The sequence below is a fragment of the Ambystoma mexicanum genome, chromosome 2p (assembly GCF_040938575.1).
Source record: "Ambystoma mexicanum isolate Mex_15411 chromosome 2p, UKY_AmexF1_1, whole genome shotgun sequence".
Taxonomy (NCBI): Eukaryota; Metazoa; Chordata; class Amphibia; order Caudata; family Ambystomatidae; genus Ambystoma; species Ambystoma mexicanum.
In genome coordinates this window covers 639,841,930-639,869,815 of record NC_090923.1, presented here as the reverse complement: position 1 = coordinate 639,869,815, position 27,886 = coordinate 639,841,930, and the positions used below count along the sequence as shown (strand labels likewise).

At 43.9% G+C, this 27,886-nt stretch overlaps 1 protein-coding gene across 2 annotated transcripts in view; it reads left to right on the top strand.

Moving 5' to 3' along the window:
* The window catches only part of MST1 (macrophage stimulating 1), a 1,288,434-nt gene that overhangs the window by 459,399 nt on the left and 801,149 nt on the right, over positions 1–27,886 (top strand). For both annotated transcript variants that reach the window (XM_069644177.1, XM_069644176.1), the window contains exon 8: positions 2,059–2,177. In XM_069644177.1, coding sequence (XP_069500278.1) covers positions 2,059–2,177 — 119 coding nt within the window. The remainder of the gene's footprint in view (positions 1–2,058; positions 2,178–27,886) is intronic.

The window sequence follows — 27,886 nt, the reverse complement described above, 5'->3', positions numbered from 1 at the left end:
AGCGGCGCTACGAGCAACAAGCAGCCAGTTCCAAAGATGGCTAGCGCTGCTTGCAAGGCTCCCAAAAAGCAAAAGGTGTAGCGAAAGGAAGCAAGAGAGGTGAAAGAAGCCGTCCGGAGGCGCATCTGCATACCGGTGAGTGTAGCGAAGGGAACACTCAGACAGGGGGCGGTCCAGGGCCTGCAAGCGTGCCTATGTTAATGCTGAATGAACTGAAAACTATGACCGTTGTTCTTGGAAACCAAATTGAGAGTTTATGAATGCCGAACATGCTGCAAATTGTTATTGATACTTTTAAGAATGCAACACATAATACTGAATAGCTAACTAAAGAAAAGATATGAGCATATGGAAAATACAGAACAAGTGGTAAAAGCAAGTGATGAACACTTATGAATACTGTGAAAGTAAAATGGTGGAAAAGGGTGTGGAAAACACATTGTGGCAAAGCCAAGAGACTGCCAAGGAGAATCAGAAATGAATGTTGACCAATGAAGGAGAAAACCTGTGTTGGCAAAAAAGCCAGAAGAGCGGAGCAACATAACAAAAGTGCCGCAGTTGCGTGACCTGTGATGTGTGAACCATGTGGTCCGACGACTGTGCCTAGACTGAGTGACCCATGCTTGAAAAGAGCCAAGGAAATCAAATATAAAGAAGCGGTGTTTTATAACAGATTTCTGAAGTGAACAAGAGCAATCTATTGGAAAGCATGGATGGTTAAGTTGAACTGGAACTGTTTTTGAAAGCTAAGCGATTTGAACTGATTAGAAGTTTTGAAGCTGGAAGAGCTGACATCTTGGGAAAGGGAACCCTGAGACATTGTGAACTGTGTTGACCTCTTGGGGAAGGGAACCATGAGACCTTTCGGAACTGTTTTGACCTTGGGGAAGGGAAAGCAGGAAAGTAAGCCAAGAGTTGGAAGAAGCTCTGAACTTTATTTGGAACACTGTTTCTTTTGTTGCTGACATCCCTATACATTGTATATCTTTAGTTGTGAGGACGCATAGGTTTTGGGCAGACAGACTTGAGTTGAACTTACTGAGACAGGCTATCTTAGTTTCTTTAGGTAGGGCAATCCCACCTTAGTATAGGGCAAGTTTTAGGCCTTCTCCATCCTGACATATAAGAAAAAATTTAAATTATTTATAAAATGTAATCGGTCGTCTGTGTTTTAATTCATGATGCCCTCACAGTGCCCATCTGCGTATGCATACTATAAGCCAACCTATAGTGTGTAATTTTGGTTGGCTCTATAGAGCCAACCAAAAGTACACACTTTGTTAATTGTGGGACACTGCCACCCTGCCTAGTGAAGTCATGAAATCTTCCACTTGTTCCATTAAGACCATTGTACTGAAAAGTGTATCAATGCTTTGGGGAACACATCTTCTTGTCTACGTTCACCTTGAATTGCTGCTATTAAAGACTATCCGTAGTGGTTCTGCAAGTCCCTCCCAACTGTTACAGAGCTGGTTTCCCCATGGGAAACCATTTAACCGATTCCTCTTTTTATTTAATTAAGAATAACCTAGGGATCAGGGAAATGAACATTATGGTCTGCTTGGTTTGGCCCTCTGCTTTGATCTTTAATAATACCATGCTTAATTATTTATTGCTGTGTTAATCTGGTATTGATTCACTCCGCTTTGTAACAACCCTGACTTCTCAAGATACCATGCCCCTATTTGCTAAAGAAAAAGACGTTTAAAACGTGCTACAGGTTCCAGGGCCTGCCACTATTAGAGCCTCAGGCACACTGCCCTACCCCCATCCTACCCAACGTAGTATTCAACTCCTCCGCTTCACTCACCGCCTTCTTGCCTTGGACACAGTATCTCATAAGTGTACATAGCGTTCGGGAGGCACCCCCAAACCCAGTCTGACTCTTCTGCTTGTTTGTCTGGCGTTTTTGATGCTATTATCCCCCTGTCTGAATTATTATGAGCTATTGCATTTCAAAGAGGAATGAATTTATCCTGGAAAACAATTGGTGATATAATGCAAACAACGATGGTTAATGTATGTGTTTGTCTTTTTATTGATTTTGCTACTCCATAGATACCCTCATAAAAATCTTGATGATAATTACTGTCGGAATCCGGACAATTCTGAGCGTCCATGGTGTTACACCACTGACCCTGGCATCACACGGGAATACTGTCAGATCAAGAAATGTGGTAAGCCTTCTAATGCTTGGTAGTGTTTGTAATGAGCCCTCAATGAAGTCGGCATTTCAGAGGGCTAGCTGACTTTCTTTCCTTTTAATCTCTTACCTAATTGAAACAAACTGAGTAAATATTAACCATCAAGTTAAATGACCTGGTGCTCACAATCCATTCGGGAAAGGTAAGGACATTGCTTATTTTTGTTTGTTGTATATGTTGCTCTCACATGTTCACTTTAGGGTGCTTGAAATACTGTCAACATAAAAGGGGAATTCACAAAATGCATAAGGTTGCATTGAACGGAGTAAGCATTGTGGAGCATGTCAATCCCATCAGAGTGGTGCTCTAGGCCAGGGCAAGGAGGAATTACAAATTATATTGATCAAACAGGCCCATTGCTTATTACCAGTTCCTGTGAACTTTAATGCTTTTTGTTTAAATCCTTAAGTGCTAATTGTGATTATGTTTGCCCTATTTGCATAGGAAGGCATATTATCCCAGCTGTTTTAAACACTTTAGAGCACATACAAGACTTTGGCTTAGACTTGGGCAAATGATGCATGACTGCTTCATCACCCTATTGGCACTAAGGGTAAGAAACAAGACTAACCATGACGTTGTAATGGCCGGTCTGTTAAAATAAACGTATTCTTAACCGCTCCACTCGGCTTTACTGACCCCACATTATCATACGCCAGTGCAAAAAAGGTGCCTTTCGTTACCAACACCAGAAGGAATGCTTGGATTACTTTTCAGTAATCTTAATTACACCTAGTTCTACTTGTGACCATCCTAACTAAATGAAGTCTGTCTGTCTAATCGGACAATTTCACTAAACCTAAATAAAAAATAATCTTGTTACCCCTAGGAGGGTATAAAATGGCCACCCCTGCTCCTTGCATGTGAATTCATACCCAAGGAAACCGGGAAATCTGTACCCTAGGGCGGGAGAGGAGGGATTTCAGGACTGACCAGGAAGAGTAGGACTAGGTGTAATTAAGATAACTGATAAGTAATGCTAGGACTATGAGCATTAGTAATGATCTGAACACTACTGCCATGTCCATTCCTACTCGTTCCAGTTCAAACTAAATGAAGATTTCCAAAGAATTGGAGATTGACTCATAAGAAAAAGACAGAGCCGACATACTCCTAGCCCAATATACCTTTTAGTGCCCAAAGAATACAAAACATGGTCTTTATGGAATGAGAAATTGAATATCTACTGAGGCAAACCATGGATTATGTAGCAGATAGTAATGGGCAAATGTTAAGCGACGCACAGGTAGCAGCTCTGCAGGTGTCGAACAGAGCCACCCCATCCTAGTCTCTGCCCAAGATGTGGCCATATCCTTGGTAGTGAGCCCCACCACCTCACTGGGTAGAAGCTGCGCTAGAGTAAGTCAGGGACGTCTCTTCTTTAATCCAACGGCTAATATATAGGGAAGAATTCCTGTTTCATTTTAGGGGTTTCCAAAAGTCACAATGAGATTGTTTGAGCACATGAAGGGATATGTTCTGTCCAGATAGGCAAGGATCACCTCCCACAAATTTCCAACCTCTGCCCCAAAGGCGGTCTAAATGCCCACCTGGGGTGTGGCAGGTTTCACAGCAGAAAATAGTGCTGTACCTAAATCAAGGGTATGGAGGAAGTTTGGTCAAGAGAAACTACTACACCAGAGCAGCCTCACTATTGTACAGCAATATTGCCGTAGCTACACCCACTGGGAGTATGTATGTATCTGTATCAATGCTCATTACCCTTTTGTGTCTGATAAACCTTATGTCTTCAATATCATCTCTACACAATTTTATCAGTAAACCAGCAAGTGATTGCACCTGCAACATGTTGTCTTTTATACTCCTAAATAGAAGCACATTAATAATGCTTAATTGCCTTGAAAATGCTAGCCTTGACACACAAATGCCTGAACAGCGATGCCCCACCCTCCCTCTCATCGCGTCTTGCACTTCACTCCTCCCCCTGTTCTATCAGATCAGCCCAAATTCACAGCCTAATTCTGCCCAGATTCAAACTCCAAAAAGCGGGTGGCGTGAGCTTCCCTGTCCTAGCTTCCAAACTGTGGAACACTCTGCCAACCCACATAAGAACTGAACCGTCCTTTCTAATGTTCAAAAACAAAGCCAAAGCTTGGCTGTTCACCCAGAAAGCATAAGATCCCACGCTAGCCGGTTCCTTATCTGTATATATCTCATTTGTGTATATTTGTATGTATATATGTATATATGCCACACTGTATCGTTCTTAATTTGTAGCCTGCTCTCATGCACTACCTGTAAATCTCGCCCTGTTTATATTGCTGTAACCTGTACTCAAGATTATGCGCCCGGTTGCCCACGGGCCTGGAGCGCTTTACAAATAAATCAAACTTCAAACTTCAGCTTTCACTCTTATTTTTGTTATTGCGTTTTGGTTTAAAAAGATGACTCTTTCACAAATTCAACATAGAAGAACAACAAATCATTTGAAAGAAGAAAAATACCAAAGACAATTGAAACTTAACATGAAATAGACATCGACATAATATACATACACTAGTGTCCTTCTAAAATGTTATTTGATTCTAAAATTACCTAAATGATTCTTATCAAAGCAATTGTTAATGGGGTTGCAGAACCATCTAACAGCCTATACCAAAACTGGGCCCAAGATAAAAAGTTTGTCTCGTGGGCGAATTTTACAAGATGAAATATCCTCAGCTGAAGGGTACCTACAAAATCTCTAAAAATGCACTGGCAGGATTCTGGATGGCCCAGTCTATTGCAAAATCTACAAGAAATGGGTTCGGAGGATGACAGTTTGAATATCACAGATTTCACCATTTGGAAGTATGTCCAGCCAAAGTTTGCTGCAATGGTTCACAATTTACTGAGATTTGTAGATGTTTGTTTATATAGCCTGTATTTTGATTTGGAGGCTATTGTGGCAATATAGTCCATAATGTATCCTTTACGACATAACAATTATCTATAAACAAGGAAAGAGGGACTCAAAAGTCATTCAGTAGAGCATTCAGAAGTAACCCTCTGCATTATCCACAAGGCCTTCTGGGGCCTCAATACCTGCAGCTCTCTCTCTTCCTAAATATCCTCCTTCCCGAGCTCTTCGCTCATCTGCCTCCAACTCCCTCAGGGTCAGTCGCATCTCCAAGCAACAAGTTGGTGGTAGATCTCTTTCCTCGGCTGGGGCCTCCCTCTGGAACAGCCTCCTTGCCTCCCTGAAACTTGAGGAGAATCATCTCTGGTTCCGGAAGCACCTCAAAACCTTTCTATTTGCTTCTGCTTTCTCTCCTCCTCTCCCCTGCTGACTTTCTGGCTGAAATTGCACTGGTTACCTGGCCACCCTCTGATCTCTGACCCAGGCCCCCTCCCCCGCCAGTTGCACACCTGCACTGCCTTCCTGGCAACTCCTGCACTTAGGGACCATTTCATGTATCCCTACAGTTCCACTACCAGCACTGGCCATCAGCTGGCCGTACTTACTTATTGTTATTATTCTTTATCCCATGTACTGCACTTTTCCCTCCCCCTTCCCATGCACTTGCGCGATCTGAATGACACCTGGCCTAGTAGGATCGTTGTCTATCTTTCCTCTGTTCCCCTCCCTTGCCTCGTCGCGCCTTGAAAGACTTGTGTATAGGCGCGTTATAAATGCCATATCATATCATTGCACTTGATCACAAATTTGTTTAGATGTGTACAAGGGTTGTGAGCCAAACATGCATTAAGGGCTTCCAGCATAGAATTAACTGGGCAAGATAGAATGTTATGGTACAGGATGAGCATGTTCCATTTTACCCAAGCTCCCAGAGAGATGGGCCCCAGCTCAAATCTAATTGGAAGACTTGGAGACAAATTGTGTAAATAAAGGACAAAATACCCTCCAATTGGCAAGGGGCCAACATTTGGGCCATAAAAAGTTGTTGTGATGACTTTAGCCTTATAACCAACAAATGCTACTAATGAAGAATGACAAAACGTAGTCTTTATCCACTTCATGCGAGCGGCAAACAACAAAATCTTCTTTTTTTTTTAGAGCATCAATGATAATGGAAAGTTAGATTTGTTGAATATCTGAAAGCCTAGGTAGAAAAGATGAGAGGTTAACTCTAGTTTGAAACCATCCTGGACCCAATTAAATCTGTACATCTTTTTGACACCCTCGCAGAAACATATTATGTTGTCAGTTCGTTCAAAAACAGGTATGCATTTAAGGAACGAAGAGCTTGCTGTAAGGCAATAGGTGTGCAATCAAATAGAAAAATAACATCTGCATAGCCCAGATATAGTATGTGTAAGTCTATGCGAGGAGTAAATGAATGTGTATGAATAAATCCAGTAGCTAAATCTGACAAATATTAAGAAGACCGGGAGCTAGCATGCATCTCTGACTATGACCTTTGTGGGTCGGTATTGGTTTGGTTAAAATCTTTGTGTAACCAATTTGACACACATCAAGGTTGAAGAATGGACTTGGATGATAATATTGAGAAGACTTGGATTTAGGCCCCAAGCGGAAAGCTTTGACTACAGACAACTTTGGTTAACATAATCAAAAGCTGCAGAGAGGTCTATGGTAGCCGTGTAGGTGTCTGAGCTGTCTTTAGAGCAAGCTTGCTTTTGGATGTAATCTACAATGTAGCCATTCAATTGACACCCCACATTTTTCTTGAAGCCAGATTTCTGACATACCATTCTACCAGAGGTAGTGGCCCAGCCAAACAGTTCCGATAATAGACGCAAACATGTTGCTTGAAAATTTTAACAGGGCTATTTGGCATAAATGTAAGGGTAAAGTATGCTTTTTTTTTAATTGGGACAATTATGGCCTCCGACCAGGACTTTGGGAGTAATTGGCAGAAGATGATTTATTTGAATAAAAGAGTGAAAATCGTGGCCCACAAGTCCGGGGAGCTCTTCAAGATGCGATGGAGAGCCCATCTGGACCTGGGGTGTGCACATTCTTAGCTTTAATTATCAACTCTTTTATGTTTGGTTCTGTGGTAGACAAAAAGTAAGGGGGGACATTCTACAGCTCTTCTGAAGGGGCTCTGACATTGGATTTACAGTACATTTGGGAAAAATGTGAGTACTAGACATATTTTATGTATTGTTTTCTCAGTACCTGTTATTGAAGAGATCACCATTAAAAACAGTCTTTAACAAATATAGCGAACATGCATCTTTATAATGTTGATTAGAGATTGGCGGTTTTAAAATGCAGAGGAGGTTTTTGGCATTTGTGACTGCCGGCAGAAGTGAAAGGGTCCTCCGATGGCACTACTAGTTTGACCCTTAAAAATTATGGAAAAGGCATACATTCTGTGAGTGATCCGCTTGGTACAAATCAGATTATTTCAATAGAGACCAAGTGTATCCAACAAATAACTGACAAAGGGCAGTGCTATAGCAAGGGACCTGCTAAACCTGTATTAAGTGTGGACCTAGTGAATACTAAAACAGTCACTATTGAGACACCTCTCTTAAATAAGTAATACATCTTTTGAATATTACCGTAACTAGATGATAACATTTCAAATATTTCACAATAGTTGGGGGCAGCCAGAGGGGTCTATACCATTTGGAAGGGAACAACACTGCAACATTTTGGAAGCTTGTAAATGGAACAGATTAAGTAACCCAATAAAAGGCAATTGTATAGATGAAGCCACGCGGCTTGCCCTTTTCAAACAAGTTTACACCCTTCCATGCTTGAAGAAACAGAACCAACTTGTAATTGGAGAGTGATTACATAAATGGGAGAGTCTGTTTTCAAAAGTGGATATCTTGTATGTGTGAGGAGCCAGGAATGAGACTCAGACACAAGCGTCATGGCATTGGTCAAAGACTTTTATTAAAATTTAAAGGGGTCGGGGGTTCCAAGATGGCCGCATGCTGCTGAGACGTCGCTGCCTGGGCTCCCGACCCACCAAAGCCTGAAACACTGCCCGTAGAAGCATTAGCCCTCCCCGGCACCTCGGGCGTGAGGAGTGGGTCCTCGGGAGCGGGGAGAGAGATCTGGGGTCCGGCGCCGGCCCCTGGGGAGGCAGAGCGGGTGGTGCCGTGGGAGCTGTGCGGCTCTACCACGGAGGTCCTGACCTGTGTCTGGGCAGCGCTGAGGCCAGGCGCGGAGAGCGCTTCAGGAGATCACCGCCAAGTGGACCTGCAGGAAGGAGACACAGCGGGCCCTGGTCCGGGGGGCCCTGCCTGGTTTGTGCGCCCCTCCGATGCCCGAGAAGCAGGCTGTGCGCTCTGCCCCAGTTCACCAGGGTAGAGAGGCGATTGGTGAGCGCAGCATCGGACGCATTAGGAACGGAGAAGGTACGGAGGGTGCCCTGGAGGGGGTAGGAAGGAGGCACGCAGCGCTGGTGGTTTCCCTGTCAGCCGGGGGCCCCCCTGGAGTGGAGGCAATGCGCAGCAATGTTTTCACTCAACTGACTAACGCTTTACAGGAACTTGTTTTAAGGAGGATAATTTAACGGCTCCCTGCTGTACCCATTTCAGTGCGAGTGGCGTAGCCCCTGGGAGAGATTGCTCAGAGTGAGCGCCGCTCAGGGGTGGGGACCAGCCTGTCTCCCCGGGGGAAGTGCTTTGAACAACCCGAGTGGCCCTGGACAAGGCCTGAAGAGTTGACGGCTCCGGGTGTTTCCTGGGGTGCTAGTCGCGCTACTCTTATGAAGCGCCTTGGGCATCATCAATAGTGCACCCCGGCATATACGGGGGGGGCCACCCACCTGCGTGCACCTGCGGGGGGGGGAAGCAAATTCACCGGTGTTCCAGAACTAAGCGAGAGTGAGGTGTAAGTCATCTGGATGGGGGAGGGTGCCTGGGCCCCCCTGATTAGTGTCCTGTCGGCGCCCGTGCTCCTGGACTAGTCTTTCTTCAATTCAGCATTTGGCGCCCCCAAAGCCCCCCCTCTTGGCGATGTCCAGAAACAAGGCCTTAGACATTTTAGCTCTGGGGAAAGGCCACAGGAAAGGGATGGATGGCTCCCTCACAAAAATTTGGGCAAAAGATTCTGAGACCCCAGAGGCCCATTTAGTGGGACACGCTTCGGAGGATAATGAGGCGCCAACCTCCCGGGATGACCAGGATAGGCCAGTCTCTCAGGCAATGCTCTCGCAATTCATGGGTGAGCTGGTGGAAAAAAAATCACAGCAGCTGGGTAGAAACAGATGGACAAGCTGCGAGAAGAACTGGCGGAAGGCCTAAGAGAGATTAAAAGGGACATCAACAAGGTGGAAGGAAGAGTGGATATTAATGAGCGAGCCATCCATAAGTTGACAAAGGACCTGAGGAAGGTCGACAATCTGCTGGAAACCCTGGCTGCAGCTACAGAAAACCTGGAGCGCCAGGCTGAAGATTTGTAGAATCGGTCAAGAAGGGCGAACATCAGAGTTAGAGCCCTACCCGAGGACATTACGGATCAGGACCTGTCCCAAAAACTGAAAGGGATATTTACAGCTCTTCTAGATTCAGAATCGGACCCAGAGAAAATTAAAAGGGGTCAGGAAATGCCTCTCTGTCCACGATCTAAGAGGTGTTTCCCTACCTAAAACCGAGACGAAGTGACTGTCAATGTCAGCAAAAACATTCCATCTCCAAAGTACTATTCTGGCCCTCACATTCTAACAAAATTATCTATAAGGTGAAAAGGATAATGTCATTGGCTTTGAGTGGTGTATAAATGTTCAAAGGGGGAAATACGTAACTACAACACAAAATGTTCTAGAAGGATAGAGTTCCTTATTCCAGAGGGTCATTCCCTTCCGCTAGATTTCTCTTCACTCTATTCAATCTACTTTATATTCAAGAATATCAGTTCCTTAAGTTTCACTTGAACCACAACATAACTGTTATATAGAACAACTTGGCTGATAGTCTGTATTTTGCTGGGGCACCTGTGTATTCTCCTGCCATGTTTCTTCTATCCCTTTCAGTATATTTCCAGTCTTTTGCTAGTCCTGATGTATACTCATCAGGACTTCCATGAATACTGCATATTCCACACTGTTCAACTTGATGCCTAGTATGCTTTCCTGCCAGGGATTTTCTCACATGAATATGTTTGCGACTTGCATCTACCCGGTGTACTCCCCTGCCAGGTGTGAGAAACCAGAAGGTATCTCATCCACCAGTCCCCTGGGATCTGTCATCCAGGTGGCCAGGACACAGCCATCTCTTTTGCATCCAGTTCCTGGGTGTGGACCCGTGCAGGAGGGAGTGGGACACTGGATGGTGAAACCCGGTATCCCCTTCTTTATAGCACCTTTAGCAACTCCACCCCCCTCCACCCCCCTTACAACACAAACACTTTCCCACAGAGAAACAGCCCGCTATGAGCGAAAATGGACTAAAACCGGAACCGTATACTGGAAGTGTCCCAATACAATGGCCAGGCAAGGTCGGGCAATTACTTACCATAACACACACCTGACTTCCATTAAGCTTCCCACACGAATAAAAGGTGGAGCATGAGAACACACTCTGAGCGAGGCAAAGCACGCAAGGAAACAGCCGTTCCATGATGGCAGTTTAACAAGAGGAGAAAGATGGCAAAGCAGAAGGGATTACAAGGAGGGAAGTTCCCTTGACCTTTTCGACAAGGAACCGTTGATTTCATGAGCCCTCGAGATTGGAAAGCATAAGAACAGGAAAACAGACTGAGGAATCCTACATTGTGTGTCCGAGATACCCATTTCCCTCTCGCGTCATGAATCCAGGTGGGGAGAATTACCCGCCGTGGTACTGTCCTTGGCTCCAAGAACAAAGCAGTATCAGTGAAGTCAACACAGCCGTTAAGTGGGGAGACCGATCGAAGACCGGTCTGCGTTGAGGCCAAAGTTGCAAACAGCAACATTGTATGGTGAGCGCTGGAACAAACATTGTTTTAAATACGTGTTTTAAAAGGTGCAAGTAAAGGTGAACTGCTGTTGAGTGATTGAACTTTAAAACAAAGATAAGAGACCTTTGAAAGAGTGGTCTGGCACCACGTGGGTGCTCAATTGAAGGTCTCTGTATGGTATCCAGCTTAAAAGTGCAAGAGTTATAGAGAATTGTGAATCGAAGTGGTCCTGCGATGGGTCAAGCAAAACCCTTCGAACAATTGAAAGCCTTCAATTTCCAAAGTAAAGAACATATGTGGCAAAGTTGATAAAGTTGGTCCGAGCCCAGCAGAGGGAGGTCAATTGAAAGTTTTGTATTGATGTGGGTCTGAGCCCGATGGAGGGGGATCCGACGTGAACAGAAAATCACCAGAGAATGTGTACGTGTGAAACCCTAAGGAGAAAGTAACTTTGTTGTTTGCTGTATTGCATCAGGCCCTCAGGAAAAGAGACTTTGAATGGCAAAGAGATTTTGGAACAGAAGTCCATGATGTTGAACTGCACCCTCGTGGGAGAGAAGCCATAAACTATGTAAAACTCGAATGCCTTTGTCCCATGCTGAAAATATGGGGGAAGAGAAGCCAACAGCTTGAATGTCCGGATATATAATTTATTGAGCACTTTTCTTTTGCATAACATTGTTTCCCACACTATTTGTATTTAGAAGTAATGAGTGGCAATACATTTATTAGTATAAGCCCTTTTTATTTTGACAAGACTTTACTAGGCGTGCATTTTTATTATTTGATGGTCGTAGATTGCTACGATCTTTAGGTTTAGGTTCAGATGGGTGTTTTTGAAACCCAATTGAAGTTAAACACCTGTGAACTGTGATCACTTGTGTCTGTCTTACTGTTTGATGTCATTCCCCCACCCCATGTATAATATGCTGCCAGGACCTCTCTCTTAAGTGTATTGCGTACACTCACACACTTCAGTCACTTATTTTTATTTTGCTTTGCCTCTTTAAGAAATGTTCATTTGTTCGATCCCTCTCATATGTCCTTTCACGTTGGTTAGGTTTTGGCAAGGTTGCAAGTATGCCCCAGTTTTTCCCTTTTCCCTCCGGTCGACTCACCGGTTCTGGCTGGCGTATGTGATTTCACTTGAGGCAAGCCAGTGGTGGTCTCTCAGTGGTTCTTTCCCTTTCGGCTCTTCTGCTTCTCCGCTTCTGTCTCCTGCTGCTTCCGCGCACTTGCTTCACGTCCCTCTGGGCTTCGGTGGCGTAGAGGCTGCCTTAGATTTCCTGCAAGTGTCCAGAAGCATTCTACTTGCTTCTGGCATTCTCACAGCATGTTTTTTCTTGCAGTCCGTTCATTTTTCTTTTCGCAAACCGGTTGGCTCAATAGACACCACTCCAGCCCCACGGTTCCTTCATCAACACTAGAATGCAGCGTGCGCTCCTGGCTTCCAGTAATCGTCATTACATTTTAATCAGAGTACTTTAATTTTTAGGGCAATGGTAGTTGGTTTCTGATGTCTTCCTTGCACAGTCTGGAAAGATGTTTTCAGTGAACTTAAAAGGCAAATCAGTTCTTGAGGACTTGTATGCAGAGTTTGAATAGATGTTTTCAGGAATCTTGAACGAAAAGTCCAATTTGAAGGACTTGTATCCCGAGTCTGGAAAGGTGTTTTCAGGAGTCTTGATAGGCAAGTAAGATTTTAAGAGTGTGTATAGAGATTTTGTGAAAGTGTTTCCAGTACCTTTCCTAGGTGGGTGAGGGGAGGTATGGCAATATGCCATTAAGGCATGGGGAATGGTGGGGGTATCCTCAAAAGAAAAAGGGGACTACCATGTCTCGTCGGATGATTTCATGACACCCTCCCGAGGGCTGCCTCCTCCTATGTGATCCTCCCTCATATAGCCACCTCCAGGGTCAAAATCAGGTAGCGGCTGCCTTCCCCTGGCCCCATCGGGAGAGGCCACGGCCGGGAAAGGAGTGATGACCCCAGCGGACCTATCGCATATGCCATTCGAAAATACCAACATTCTAGTGCACTCAGACTGGAGGCGTTGGCCCAGATTACTCTCTGGCAAAATGCTAAATGGTCAGTTGTTTTGGAACACCTCTTTAGTGAGATTATTGAACAGATTTATTTTCTCACCCTTGGCATATTTCCTACCTAATCCCCATCTTCAAAAAGGAGGCTCTAGTAACAAAATTGGGAACTTCCCTTAACTGCTTTATTTGAACCCATTTCCATGCAGAGAGGCATTATCTACATCGCTAGCATGGATCTCTCAAGTGCTTTTGATAAAGTGAATAGGGAACGTTTATGGCTCAAATTAAAGAATTGGAACATTCCGGAGGGTCTACTAAAGTTAATCGTGTTGCATAATGATAATTCTAAAATCCAGGTTAGACTGAATGAGGAAGGAAATAACTCAAGCAATTGACTTTCCGGTGGATCTCAGACAGGGCTGCATTATAGCCCCTATGCTCTTCAATCTCTACACTCTGGATATTAACAATCTACAGAGGGATCTGAATTGCTTCCTGTCAAAATTGGGGAATTTGTCTAGCCTTTGCGGACAACCTACTGTTGTTCAATCTCAGCCCACATAGCTCTTCAACATAAACTGACAGCCATCTCCATCTGCAAAGGCAAACAACGTAACTGTCACTGAACTGAAACCTGAAATACTTTATTTTTTTGAAAACTAGAACTCCCAAGAACGTGAACTGGTGAGTTTCAGAAATTAGGCTGGACAGGATGAAACTTCATTATATCTTGGTAATTTAGTTCTTTGAAGAAGTACCAGGATTCCCTTACTGAAACGTCAATTTGCTCAAAATTATCCAAGAGGCACCCGACTCCTCAGACACCTGGGATGGATAATCATTCCTGGGAAGCAGCACTACTTGCAGAAAAACTACAAGTACCACAATGCACTGGGGCCCAACTGGTGAGACGCAGCCTGAAAAAGTGGCAATGGACTGGCTACTGAAATTAGAATAGAAAAGCCTTCACCAGTCAGGAACTGAATGAGAGAACCAACAGCTATCCCACAAACAGACTTGCTACAAGGTAACAATAGGGCAGTAACGGCAGAGAAGGGACTAGCAAGAGAATGTCCAAGAATAGGGGAGAGCGAGGAAAATTATCAAAACTCTGTTCGACCACTGACTTACTGAGTGAAGGTGGGGCACAGAGAAAATGAGAAAGTGGCTGCATGGACCGCATGTCGAAGATGGAGGCTAAAAAAAGAGTTGGCACTAGAGGTCCTTATCAAGACTTCTGTAGGAAGTCTCACCCCTCAAGGGAATAGCTCAGACAGGGATTGGCCCATGGGAACAGCTGACTTGGGTAAACAATGGGAGCAGAGGGGAGCTTCTAGGAACTGGAGGGCTATAAAAAGCCTGCACAGTCAGTGGACAGTGAGAGGAGTACATGTGAGGCTAGATAGACGGTGCACCAAGAGACCAGAGAGGAGGAAGCCGACCTGGAGGAGACTTTAGTGAAGGTAAGGTGTTGGGACTGCCGGTGTGGCACCATTTTGGCAGTTTGTGCGTGATTGAAACTAGTTTTGAAAGAAAGAGCTGGGGAGAATCTTGAGATTAGGTTTATGGGATTGTGTGTATGTGTGTGGGTGTGGGTGTGTGTGTGTGTGTGTGTGTGTGTGTGTGTGTGTGTGTTCGTGTATGTGTGGGACAGTGAGATAGAGGGAAGAGGAGTAGGGGAGGGATAGGGGCAATGGTGGGGGAATGATTGGAGAGAAGCAGCTAAATCCAGGACACAGAATGTAGAGAGATGGGATGGATCAGCTGGAGCTTGGAGATCGAAGGAGAAGGTAAGAGCAAAAATGTCTCTCAGACCGTCATAGGCTTAATATCTTTGTTCGGTTCCTGTTGAGGCCTTACTGTACTCTGCCTCACACACTCCACTTCTTAAAGAAAGCCCTTTTCACCCAGGTTGTTAAGGCCTTCAGAGTTTGCATTCCTATTTGGGGGTCTTAGACTTTCTCTATCTACCTTGCTCTGCTGATTCCTTGCCCTCTTTTCTATTGGACTCGTGGTGGCTCTCCTCCTTCCCTCTCGTCTCTGGTATTTCTCTACATGGGTCTCCTTTACTACTTCCTTCCCTTTTGCATTCCTCTGAAGTTCTTCCTCCTGTACTCCCTTCTTTTGTCTGTAGTTGTCTCTTCACCCTTTCCACTTTAGCCTCTCTTTTTCTCCTCTCCTCTTTTCTATATTCTTTGACCACCTCCTCCCTCCTTCTCTCCACTTCCTCACTACTCAGCCATACTCTTCTATGCACTTGTGTATCTCGTCCTGCACTGGGGTATTCTGACTCTTAACACCCATGTTTCCTGTGTTAAATTGGCAGATTCCCTGACTGAGATCTAACAAGCCTTCATTTTAGGCTCCAGGCATGTTCTAGTTTCTGGCTCCTTCCCGACTCGGAGGACCTGAGCATTCTGCACGAACAGTGCTGGTTAACCTCTGTCCTCCTAATGCAAGTCTTCATGGCTACAAAGCAGCTCATGGATGCCCACTTATGTGGGTTAACGAGTGCTTGCTTCTTTTATTTTGTACCTTTACGAGTCCCAGCAGTAACAGAGTTTACATGGCTGAAGGGGTATTTTCTACACACGAGGATAGGGATGGGATAGTGGACTTGTGGGAACCTCTGTATACTACCTCCACACAGCCAGCACCATAGATCAGTGGTGGTCCCTCGAGGGCCATACCACTCCATCCTCCTGCTTGTAACTTCATCACAGTCTGTACCTTAGTTTCCAGTGTTTTCAAATGTTCAAATCTTTTGACCATAGGACCAAGTACCACAGCATGCATTTGTTCTCGCTTTTAGCATTTTCACTATTCATGTCCCTGTTTAGGTTTTGACTGGTACTCTTTGGTTCTACATGGCTTCTGTTGATCTGCTTTCGGAATGGTGCTTTGTTGCTCTGTAATCCTGGCCTGCCCCAGCTATGTCTGTGTTGTTGAGTGTGCTTTTCTCGTCAATCTTGTTTCTGCTGCGTCCTTGTCTTTGGCACGGTTCATAACTTTTGTCTCTCTCTTTAACCTCTGATATACTCTGCCAATCTGTTCAGTAACTCGGCTCTTAACCAGCTTGTTAACTCCTCTGCCCCTTTCTCGGGCCGGCATCAGTGGTTGTTCGTGAGCTGTGGATTTGCTGCTTTGATCAGCATTCTGATTCATGCGAATTTCTCCAGCAACAGTCTTGTTTTTGGTTCCAAGTGGGAGTTTGCAGCTCTTAGTCTGGGTTGTTCCACTCTGCTGGAGTGCTCCGTTTAAGTGGTGGCTGCTTCTCATTCTTGTCCCCATGCGTCTCGGTTTACCATCTGACACGTTTCACCTTCTCTTTCATGTGCCCCCTCATCTTGCTCCCAGTGCCTTCCGCTTTCTGGATCAATTTCATCTTTTTAGGCCAGCGGTTCTGCAGACAAGGTCACAAACACAAATGACTACTAACTTTACGACCCCTGGAATAAGCAGTACACGTCCCACCTTGGCAATTTGTATTGCGCCACCCTTGCTTTTCCTAAGTTTTAATCTTTAGATGGTTTTTCTATCAATTTGGGTGGTCGTGGTCCTTAATCCTTGTTTTTCACAACATTCACCCTTCGATCACATCCCAGCGTGTATTGTGCTCCAACCTTATATGCAGGACGAAGCAAATGGAACCGATTGCTGTGGTTGGTGGTGCAAGAAGGAAGGCCTGATGCATTGAGTGGGACATAGGCACATTGACTTTCATAGCCAATATGTAGCAATTCAGAGGTTACATTTGCTACCCTTTGTGAAGCTGCAGGCAATGGCAAACACGCGTTATTTAAGATGAGTGCAGTTCGGAAAGACAGCAAGCACAGCATGGGCATTTAAGCACACTTTGACAGGGTTGGTGCTAGGACCTCAAATGCCAGGAAGCGCACTCACTTGGTGAGTCTTTCTAGCAGAACAGCAGACATACTACCTAATGTGCCTCTTTAATTGCATGCAGTACAGTGAGCATTGGACAGGTAGACTCAGTATGGTTTTTAGACTTCTGTAAGGCACTAGGAGTAAGACTCTGGCACAAGGGCATTGTGGTGGTTGGCAAATACTTTAATCAAAGTAAAGAGGGTTGGAGAAAGTCCAATCTCGTCCTAACTCTGATGGGAAACTAAAGGATGTCTGTGTCAAAGTCCAAAGTAAAATTTTCTGTCCTGATTCCTTTTTTAAAAATGTTTTATTTCTTGTTTATTATAGTGCAATAGTTCATTACAAACTTTCAGCACATTTAAAACTAAATAGAAAACCCTTAAGACCAAGTATACACATTTAAAACATTAAGCACTACCTATGTGCCTTTCCTTCATAAAAAAGCATAGTTACTGTAAACTAATAATAAAATATAAATAAACACAGACATCAGTGTAAATGATTCTTGTGCTCTTTCCATATGGCAAACGCGGCAGATGTTAGAACTACAGATTCTGCACTGACTAAAGTAGACCAAAATCGGTCGTTCCTGGTATCTTTTATCTGTACAACATAATCTGCATATCCCTTCAAATACCGTTTTTCTAAAATTATACAGTCTGTTACTCTATGTCGACTGGTCTCTACCCCTAAATGACAGACACAATAGCAGTCTGACTCTTCAGTTTTCTCCACTTGCCCATATACTCCTTCGTCGATAATATATTCAATCTGAATTGCAATATAAAACGCTTGAGTTCCATGCAACATAGCTTGATCAGATGGCTACGTGGTTCACTCATAATCAAACTCTGATACGAGAAATCCCTATATCTTTGCATGCAGCAGATCAACATTTCTGTCCATATACCATAGTCTTGACTTTTTTTATTATCTTTTCGTAATTTGGTTTAATATCACAAATGTCTTTCTAGTCCGAGCAATTCCAAATGTACCATAGTTGAATGATTAAGCTCCAATATGAACCCATTTTTTCCTCCTTATCCATGTTTACACCCGCCAGCTTTAGCAACCAGTTTCAATTATTATTGGTCTGCCTGAGTTTAGCAAATAGGACTTTCTGGACTTGCCACGACTTGCCTCCACTGGCACAGATTGGGAAATATTAATAACCGTGTGCAAAAACTTTGCTTCCAGAAGGTTCAACCATTTCACTTGTGCTAATGACATCACCACCAAGGCATATAATATTCCTGGTATAATGGCAGTGCCATACACTTCCAGCAATCCTTGCACATTCTGGCCGTCACTGTGTATCACATAATGTCTCACAATCAGCCATATGTTCCATTTTATTTGTAATTAGCTCATCATAATAAGTTATAGGTGCATCTATTCTAATGTGAAAACATGGGTAAGTGTGTTCACTAACATTTTCAAGCGCGTACTCCTCCAATTTCCATTCCCGGGATCCCTTGCCCCGCCTGCTTTTACCCAAACACATAGTTTTTGTTTTTGTTTTATTTATCATCATGGAGTTTTTGGCTGCATACTCTACCAATGCATTTAAGGATCGCTGCAGCCCCGCAGCAGTTTGATCAAATAAGATGTCATCCGCATAGGTGAGCCACGGCACATGTACCCCATTGACATTAGCTGGAGAATTATAGATTTTAGATAACTCGGTCCAGATTGGCTGTGTAGAGATTATATACAATAGGAGCTAGTGCACAGCCATGTTTCAAGCCCCTATTTGTACCACAACATTTAGTGTATAGTCCTGCAGAATTTAATCAGACTGTAATTGAGGTGTTTGCATATAGTTGTTGAATACAATATAGTAAAGTACTACCTATGTCCCAGTCCCTAAGTGTTAGGCAAGATTGTGTGCAGTACCCTTTGGGAGACTGCAGCAACCTTGTCCTCCTGACAATAGGAACCCAACCTTAGGTATAAGTCTGTACTACACAAGTTGGTAGTGTGGCTGAGCAGCCAGGCGCATCTCAAGAGGGGTCAATGTGAGCTGTAAGGTTTGTAAGGTTGTGACAGAGTTGCACCATGACAATTATCCAAATAAACACTTATACTCAAGGTTTCTTGATTAAACAATTATTAATTTATTTAACAGTCTGGAATATAAGCCTTCAGAAGGGAGCAAAACATGTAACAATTATAATACAACTCAAAACGCACTCTGTTTCTCTAAATCAGATGATACCCATTGGGGATGGCACACAGACACTTCCTACACCCCCAGGTGACTTAAATAGCTAGGACACTGTGGACATTGATTTATCACTGGTAAATTTGGAGCAATAATGAGTTTAAAGGTAAAGGATTAGAAAGGGGAATGAAACAAAGGTTAACAATAATTCATAAACTGATGAGTATGTTTTAATTCCTCCAATGTAAAGTAAATTAACCCTTTCCTGGGGGAAAGGCAAAAGCACAAAGTCCGAGGTAGAAGTGTATCCCAGGGAGCCAGGACAATCAATGTTAGTTGAACAAAGTCTAGGGGAGCTGAAGATCTTCTTTCCAGGTAAGTACAAGTCTTGCACAATGTTTTTAGAAAAGTTTGTAGGAGTAAGATTCACTTGGAGGGCCACAAGCTGGGAGGCATGTGAGGGGTAAAGCTGCAAGCAACTCTACAAGGGCAACCTAGACAAGTCTCAACTGAGAGCAAGTAAGGCTACACAACAAGAGGTGCATCCTATTAGGTTTACAGTACCTTTGGTTAGAAGAAATGGTTCCAGCTGGCTTCTGTTCCTGGGTGGCTCTGCAGATTCTGTTGGTCCTGTGCCTCAGTCATATGTACAAGAGGGAGGACTTCTGGGGACTCCTGCAACACAATGGGAAGGTTGCAGCAAAGGTCAAACTTCAATTCAGCGGAACTTCGCGGTTTCAGCTCCTTGCGTCTCAGCAAATAGCAACACTGCGGACTCTCAGATACCACTCTGGACTTTCCTCCCATCTCGGGTCCAGTACTATGTTGAGGTGGCTTAGGCTTAGTCAGTCCTGCTTCAGGGAAGTCCGGAGGATCTTCCTGGGGCTCGGGTCTAACTTAAAAGCAATGCACTCGATCTGGTGTTCCTCTCCCTGGCTTTTCGGTTCCAGCAGCAGTGGAAGTACAGCCAGCTCTGAGAGCATGTCCAGACAAGTTCACTTTGGGGTCATTGGTCCCACCAACCCAAGGGGAGAAGTCGTCCTTGCAGGGCTTCTCTAGTTGAGGTGAATTCGGAGCTTCAGCACAGCAGCAGGGCTTCACTGGGCAAACCAACAGTCCAGGAGTTGCAGCAGGCGTCTCTTCTAAGCTCTTCTTCGGATTCCTTCGTCCAGTGGTCGACTCTACCTTCCAAGCAAAAAAGCCTTGCCTTTTATGCAGGTTTCTCCCATTCATTCCAGACTAGCTGTCAATCACATAGTAGGGACAGCCAGCAGGCCAATTACCTTTGGGTGCATTCCTGTAACCAAGGGGATTAAGCACAGGGAGTTTTGGCACCTCTCTCACTTCCTGCCCTTGCCAGACATATTGGAGCGAAAGGCAAAACGAACAAAGGGACCAAACCTGGTTTGGCGTGCAGAGTAAATCTCAAGAAGAACCCATTCCAGCAAGAAATGGCAAAAAAAGACTGGGGCCATTTTGACAAAATGAGCACCCATGGGTGCCTTACTACAGCTGCAAACGCAGCCCATGGTAAAAACACACAATGGTCGTACAAAGTAAACCACTTCCAACACCCATTAATTGTAGAAAGGGTAACATAAAAAACTACATGAGAAACCAGACAAAGGGGGGATATTAAGTAACCCCTCCAACACCCGACGGTAAGATAGTATGTGCTGGGTCTAGAAAGTTACAAATGTAAATAGTCAATTTCACTTCACTGCTCTTGGAAACAGTAGTTTCACCAAGAGAAGGTATTTAAACCATTGGGAAATGTAAGAGACTTCCCTGCAACACAGCACTTGATTTAAAGATGATGCCTATTGAGTTTGTCAGACTCCAAAATCAAAAGAAACAGAGTCCAAATCACAGAAAAGTGCATGAGTGTGGGGGGAAAAAGGTCTCGCTCTCTCCAGGTTAGAAATTAAAAGTCCTAAAGTCCAGCAAAAAGAGCTGGGGGTCTCAAGGTAGAAGGGGAATTAGCACATTTCTGAGAATTCTCCCTAACACTAAGCTTGCTCCAAAGTAATGTGTGAACGAGGTGAAATGCCTTGCTAAAATCAATATAGCAACAACACAAAGTAGGTTTAAATTTTATCTTCGTTTCGGCAATTACATTTTGCAATACTGAACTATTTGTAATTGTATTGTGCGATTTGCGAAAGCCCGTCTGGAAATTGCTCAACAAATTGTTTTTTTTTTCAGCTTACTTGGTGATTTCTATTAATATCACTGTTACAAAAATCTTTTGGATAGAATTGTTCATTGCTAAAAGTCTGTAGTCAGACAGGTCCAATCTATCCCCCTTTTTAAAAATAGCGACCAATACAGAACTACGCCAGCTATCTGGTATAAAACCAGTTTGTAGAAATAAGATTACACAGTTTAATTTTTGTGCCCATAGGTCTGGGTCTGACTTAATCACAGTGTTAGGTATCCCATCCGCCCAAGGGGCACAGGCTCTCTTCCTTGTCCTATATTCAATTTTGAAGATTAAAAATCATCAAACTGAAGTGTCGTTTTACCACAATTTGGGATTGGACGCATTTTATAAATCTTCAATATGTGCACCCCAATTTTTTTTCAGAGACTTGGTTTAATTCCAAGGGGGAGAGTCTCTTTAATGTGCCATGGGCGAGTATACTCGTCCTTTTTACATAGACATCAATAATAGCCTGGCACTTAAGGGGTTAAGCCATCCAAACAGCATTATCCAATTTGTAGTATTAACAGATCTTTTGTGCTGCTTGATCCAATTTCTGTATTGGGTTGTTAATGTTTTTATAAGGGCCTGTTTAGTATTGTCTTGGGAGGATAGCTCGATGGCAACATGCTCGACTTGGAAGCAAGACGATATGGAGCACCACAGGTTCGTTCCCCAGGTCTACGCTTAGAAACCTCTGGGTATTAAGCGTGTTATAAATAACCTATCCTATCAAATCATTACAGGATCTCTCCTAAATTGCAGCTGAGTTTTAAGGTATGTTTGTTTTTGTTCTGCACCTGGGAATCAAAAAGGGCCTTTTTTTCGTTATCCCTTAAAAAGTTAAACTTTTTTTTATTATTTGAGCTGGGCTGTCTCATTCCTGTATGAGGCATCTGTTCAAGTACCCAATTAGATGAGTGCAGGGCAGCGTCAAGGTCATAGGTAGGCTGATTTAAGATTTCATTTATTCTCCTAATATCAGTTTCTGACCAGTTAAGTTGATTGCCCTGAAAATTAGACTCTGTGTTTACACAGTATTTCTCAATTATGTATGTATTTTCAAGTCTGTAGTCCCAATTTAGGATTGAATGATCACTTACATTGTTAAACTTGGTCTTGATGCAACTACATTTTAAGAAAAGATCATGTGCCACCATCACATAGTCAAGGAGTGATTTATAATGACCATTCATCCATGTATAATTTTCTTGTTGACTTCTAGGTGACTTTTCATATTGTAATTGTATTGGGTCATGTTCTTTAATAAAATTAGACCAATGGGATTTGTTTTTGTCAACCAAAAGAGGAGCAATGCCAAGGCTACCTGCTACTTGACAATAATATCATCAATTTCAGCTTGGATAGCCTTGGTATGGATCCCTCCGGCAGATCGTAAACATTTATAATCAATATCGTTGACTTCACACTTTTCTTTGCTCTAAAAATAGCCCCCGATACGAAAGGAGAATTCATTTTATCCGGAAAACAAATAAAATCATGCTTCAACTTTGTGCATATAGTCAGGCTGCCGCTAGGACATCCTCTATGTGAAGGTACTGCAGCATTATAAATAATCTGAAAACAATCATTACAGAAGGGTAGTGTACACCAGGTTTCTTGTAAAATTAAAACATTGCTCTGCTCAATAGCCTTTATTCCAACAGGATGAACTAAAAACGGCCGATATCCACGAGTAATCCATGAGGTCCACTTTAAGGAGTCCTCCATGTTAGACGGTCAATTTGCCCCATTGCTAATCTGTTCAGGGGAACGCTTGCAACTACAGGTTCCATGCTGCTTGTAAAAAGCACACGTAAAATTACTCTGGCCGTCTTCTCTGGCCCTTTTTTTTTGCATTGTTTTGTTTATAGGTTTGATTTGATCCGACCTTTCCATAGCTGTTTTACTCTCCCGACAGATGGTAAGGGAGAGTGCCAGTTTTGTAAATTCTGTAATATTAGACTTTAATAAAGCCACAATCAAAACTGTAATACATTCAACCAAGACCCAATTGTGTGGGTGCTCATTCTAGGAAGTTCAGTACAGGCGATATCCGACGAACTTATCAGAACCGAATTTGGGAGCTGCTTGAACATGGCCAAGAGATAGGGTTCATTTAAGAAAAGGCTGCAGGGTGTAGGTTCTATCTTTTCTAAAGTAACCCATTGCCCAAGATCTTATTAGAACTGTTGTTTATATCCAGCCTTCCAGTTGACAATTGTCTATTGGCCCGTGATATTTTGGTGATAGCTCAGTTTTATTAGGCCATGAGTCTGCAGCCACCTACATTTCCTTAGTTATTAATCCAGAAACAATAGTCAGGGTTTAGACAGCAGCAAGATGTTCTTATCGCCATTTTGGGGCCAACCAAATTTAAGCAGGACGGCACTTGAATTTCTGCTGTTTTTGTAGAAATGGTACAATCCGAAGGGCCCATTTAGCAATAACTTTTCGCATGGCAATCGGTTTTTAACTTGTGACAACCCACCTGCTGCTATGTTTATTTTGGTAGTATCTTTGATTTCTTGGAATTTTGTCCATCATTTTTAACATTTTAGCAGACGTTTTTCCACAAGTTTCTTATTTATTTTGCTTATGGGCTCTAACTGCGGTGAAAAGAAGACCTCTTCATAGTCCCCGTTGTCAATACGGTCTTCATTTTCAGACGAATGAAAGGGCAGAGGGCTAATGCAACCCTGCCCCTCGCTGATATAGTGCAAACAAGTGTGGGCTTAATGCCATTCCTTTAGTGGAGTTTAAAGGGGGAGGCTCATTTTGTTTCCTTTGCTGCTGTTCCACTAAGGACTCCTAAATTTCTACCTGGTTCTTAGCAGTAGTGTCTATGAGTAAGGATAAAGCATATTATTTAGATAAAAATACATTATAGAATCTTTGAAGCATGTTTCCATTAGATTTGTACTCTGAATCCTGACCGTTAGAACTTCCATAAGCACTATCAGTTATTGCTAATGAGTCAAAAGTATCGGAGGATGATGCCAGAGCAATAAGGCCCGGAGAGTAGGATAGGTTTATATTCCTTACATTTGCATCCATTTCATATTGAGGTAACTCTTTTTCACCACCTAACAATGCTTTTATAAGGCCAACCACCATTTTTTAAAAGTGAGTTGTTATTGTCTATCATTTGCGATGGAGATTTATCCAGCGTGTTGTCTGCAATTATCATATTCACATGATTCGACATAAATGATTTGGAAGAGTCAAAGAAGTTTGTAATGGTGGATTGTGATTTTTTTTGAGTCTGCTGTTTAGCCAAATATATTTTAGCTGCTACCCTACTTTCTGCTTGCACGTTAGCGGGGCAATAAGGCAGGTGTATGTTCGCACTTCGCAGTGTTGCTTTTCTCATATTGAACAGTTTGACATTTTGTAAAGCTCAGAGGCTTTTAAAGGCTGCCAGCGAAGAACTTCACGTTCACAAGATACATTTTTTTGTCCAATACCCTAACTCCAACAATGACTGCTAAGATTGCCACAGCTTCGTCACCAGACGCGCACTAACACGCTCCTACCAGGATTCTGTAGGTTAGGCCAGTCAGCAGAGTACAGCCCAAAGTTGTAAGGCGTAGCAGTAGATTTCAGCACAGATAAGTGGCTACTGCAAAGATTGCCCCACCATTACCACAACTTCATCGCATCGCGCTACATTTATCAGGACTCTGGGAGCGCTGGATTGTTCCACCAAGCAGATTACAGCAAGATTATGGTGAAAAAAGAAATTGTGAGGACATACTCTCCATACAAATGGGGGTGCAGGTTACTCCGGGCAGCCAGGAAGGGCCAGGGCTACAGATCCGATGATTACAGGTCCAAACTCCTCCCCCCCCCTCAGAACAACAAAGAACAGCAAACTGTAAACTGCACCCCTGGCTGCTCATTTTACTGGCTTACCCCCCTAGATCACTGCTGGGTAGTAGAGGCACGAGCTGGGGAGCCATGTGAACGCACCGTCTCACTCTACCTCACCCCGGCAGCTGAGGCGGGTTTCAGGTACACTGCCACACAGTGCCCGATCACAGGTCTCAGATGTTGGAACTCTCTACTTCCCTCACTGACCGATGAGCGTTCTGCCAACTCAGAGGAAAGCACCTGTGAACATAGGAACTGTGTCAAGTCGCACCTCTAACACTGTAGGACACCAAGTCAGCACTGAGTTCACTTCCAACACCGCTATTCCTCATCTCTTGGCTCCTCAGAGATTTTCAACAGTACCAGAGGGAATGGCTCCCCTCACCTGTTGCTATGTTGACAGTACACAGTTTCCAATCGCTAGCAGAATGCCTCCCTTCCCCTAATCACAATGTTCAAGTTCCAACTCCAGGGCAATGGCTCCCTTCCCCTGGATTTTACACAGTCAAGAGGATGACTCGCTCCTCTTGATCTCCTCAGTTTATACGCAGATTTGTGCCAAGCATGAAAGTGAGTCCCAGACGCTCGTCTGTTAGTCTGGTACACTCTACTACTTCACTTCCAAACACTTAACACAATTCGGTGCCTGGTGTACTCTCCTTCCAGGACTTTCTTTTTTTTAAAACTTGTTATTGCATTTTTGTAGTTAACAGGAACATTGACCATAATGCCAGTGCATTTGCACCATAACATGGGTTTCCATTTATGACCCCTCCCCCGCCTATCCCCCTTCTCGCTTAAACTTGTACTACACAGGGTATGGCTCATAAGGCCCACAGTTGATCAAAAACGTGCATGGCGAGTAACAACAAAAGAGATGCGAGGGTACTCAGTATAAGATGCCTAGCACTCTCATTGCAGACCCATCTCAGGGATGCCAATGATACTATGGATCTACATTCTCTGTTACACTTGTCAAAACTGCCACAGGAATATCAGCTTGTTCTAGTACTGCCCCACTTCAGAATGAACATTCCCTAATTGGCGTGGAAGGCCTCCAACCCATAATTTACTATTGCAGTGAGATTCTCCAGAATGAAGATGTCCCAGAGTTTATTCATCCAATCCTCTTTCGAGGGTGCAGAGTTGCTCTTCCATCTCTGGGATATTGTCACCCTTCCTGCTCTCAGCATGGCCTCTCACATTCTCGGGAGTCAGGGTTCCTCCCTGCCCTCCCATGGGATGCCTAGCAGAATTTGCATAGGGAATAGGTTCACAGCCACTCCTGTGATCTCCTTCACCCAGCTAAGGACTTCTGCCCAAAACATCTGGGACATGACCACCAGAGATGGTAGGACATGGCATGTTGGCTGCATTCCCTGAGGCAGAAAGGGGACAACCCAGAGAACATTTTTGACAGCTTTTTCGGGGATAGGTGCTAACCATGTACAATTTTAAAGTTATGCTCCATTGTGGCTGTAAAACGTTTGCCATGAAACATGATCTCGTATGCTTTTCCCCTCTGGTATGTCCCTGCCTATTTGTGAGGCCCAATTTTGTTTGAAGTTTTGTCTCCCTGACGGTCCGCCATCACCATTGCCCTATACATCTTGGAAATAATCCCCTTTCTAATAGTGGTCTCGTTGATGACCCTCTCAACGCCTGTCAGTGGGAGGGACATGGTAGGTAGGGCTCTGGGATTTGCATAGGTACCCTTCAGTTGCAGATAGTCAAACGCAAACACACTAAAAACCTCTCCCCCCAGTATTTCTCTGAGTCTCATAGTCTTTAAATTTTCCCTCCAGGAAGAGTTGTCCTGCCCTCTCGAGGCCCCTATCTGACCACATTGGAGCGTGTTTGAATCCCTTTTTCCCCAGGTTCATTGGGTGTGCCCCACAGAGAGCTCAGTGGGGAGGGCCAGGAGAAAAGTCACTCATTGGGGCATTTATTTCCTTGGGGACCACAGAACTCCCAATACTGGATGGTTTGTGACCCTTGCAGTAAGTTATTTGGAAGGGGACCATATGAGATCTCTATCTTTCTTAGGATTGGAGTGGGAATCCTCTAGGTAGGACCAGTACGTGCCCATGTCGTCCCTCATGTGTTCAAGCAGGACACCTAGTTGGGCAGCCTTATAATAAAGTCTGGGAGGCCGAACCTTCCGAAGTTTTTGGGTAGGGTTAGGGTAGTTCTTTTAATTCTGGGATGTTTCTCTTGCCAAATGAATTGGGATATCTTGGAGTTGAGCTTTCCAAAGACGGTATAGCTGTGAGAAGGCATAGGAAACACGGGAGGACTGTCATTTTGATCGATGTCATTCTGCCATACCACAAGAGGGTCAGGGATGCCAAGCGAGTCAGATCGGAACAGAGTTTGTGCAATGCAGGCGAATAGTTGATGTCAATCAACCGGTCTAGGTCCATGGGCACCCTAATCCCAGATAGGTGATTTTGCTAGGTTCGAGTCTTATTGCGCTCAGGGGCCCTGGGTCTATCACGTTGGGGAGATCCGCGAATAATGGCATAAAACTGGACTTGGGTATGTTGATTTTCAGGCTTGAAGACCCCAAAAGAGGCTATGAGGTCCAGGAGTCTTGGGAGGGAGCGCAATATATTTGTTATATAAGATATCGTCTGCAAAGAGGGACAATTTAAATTGGACATAAGGCCTCACTACGAGTCAGC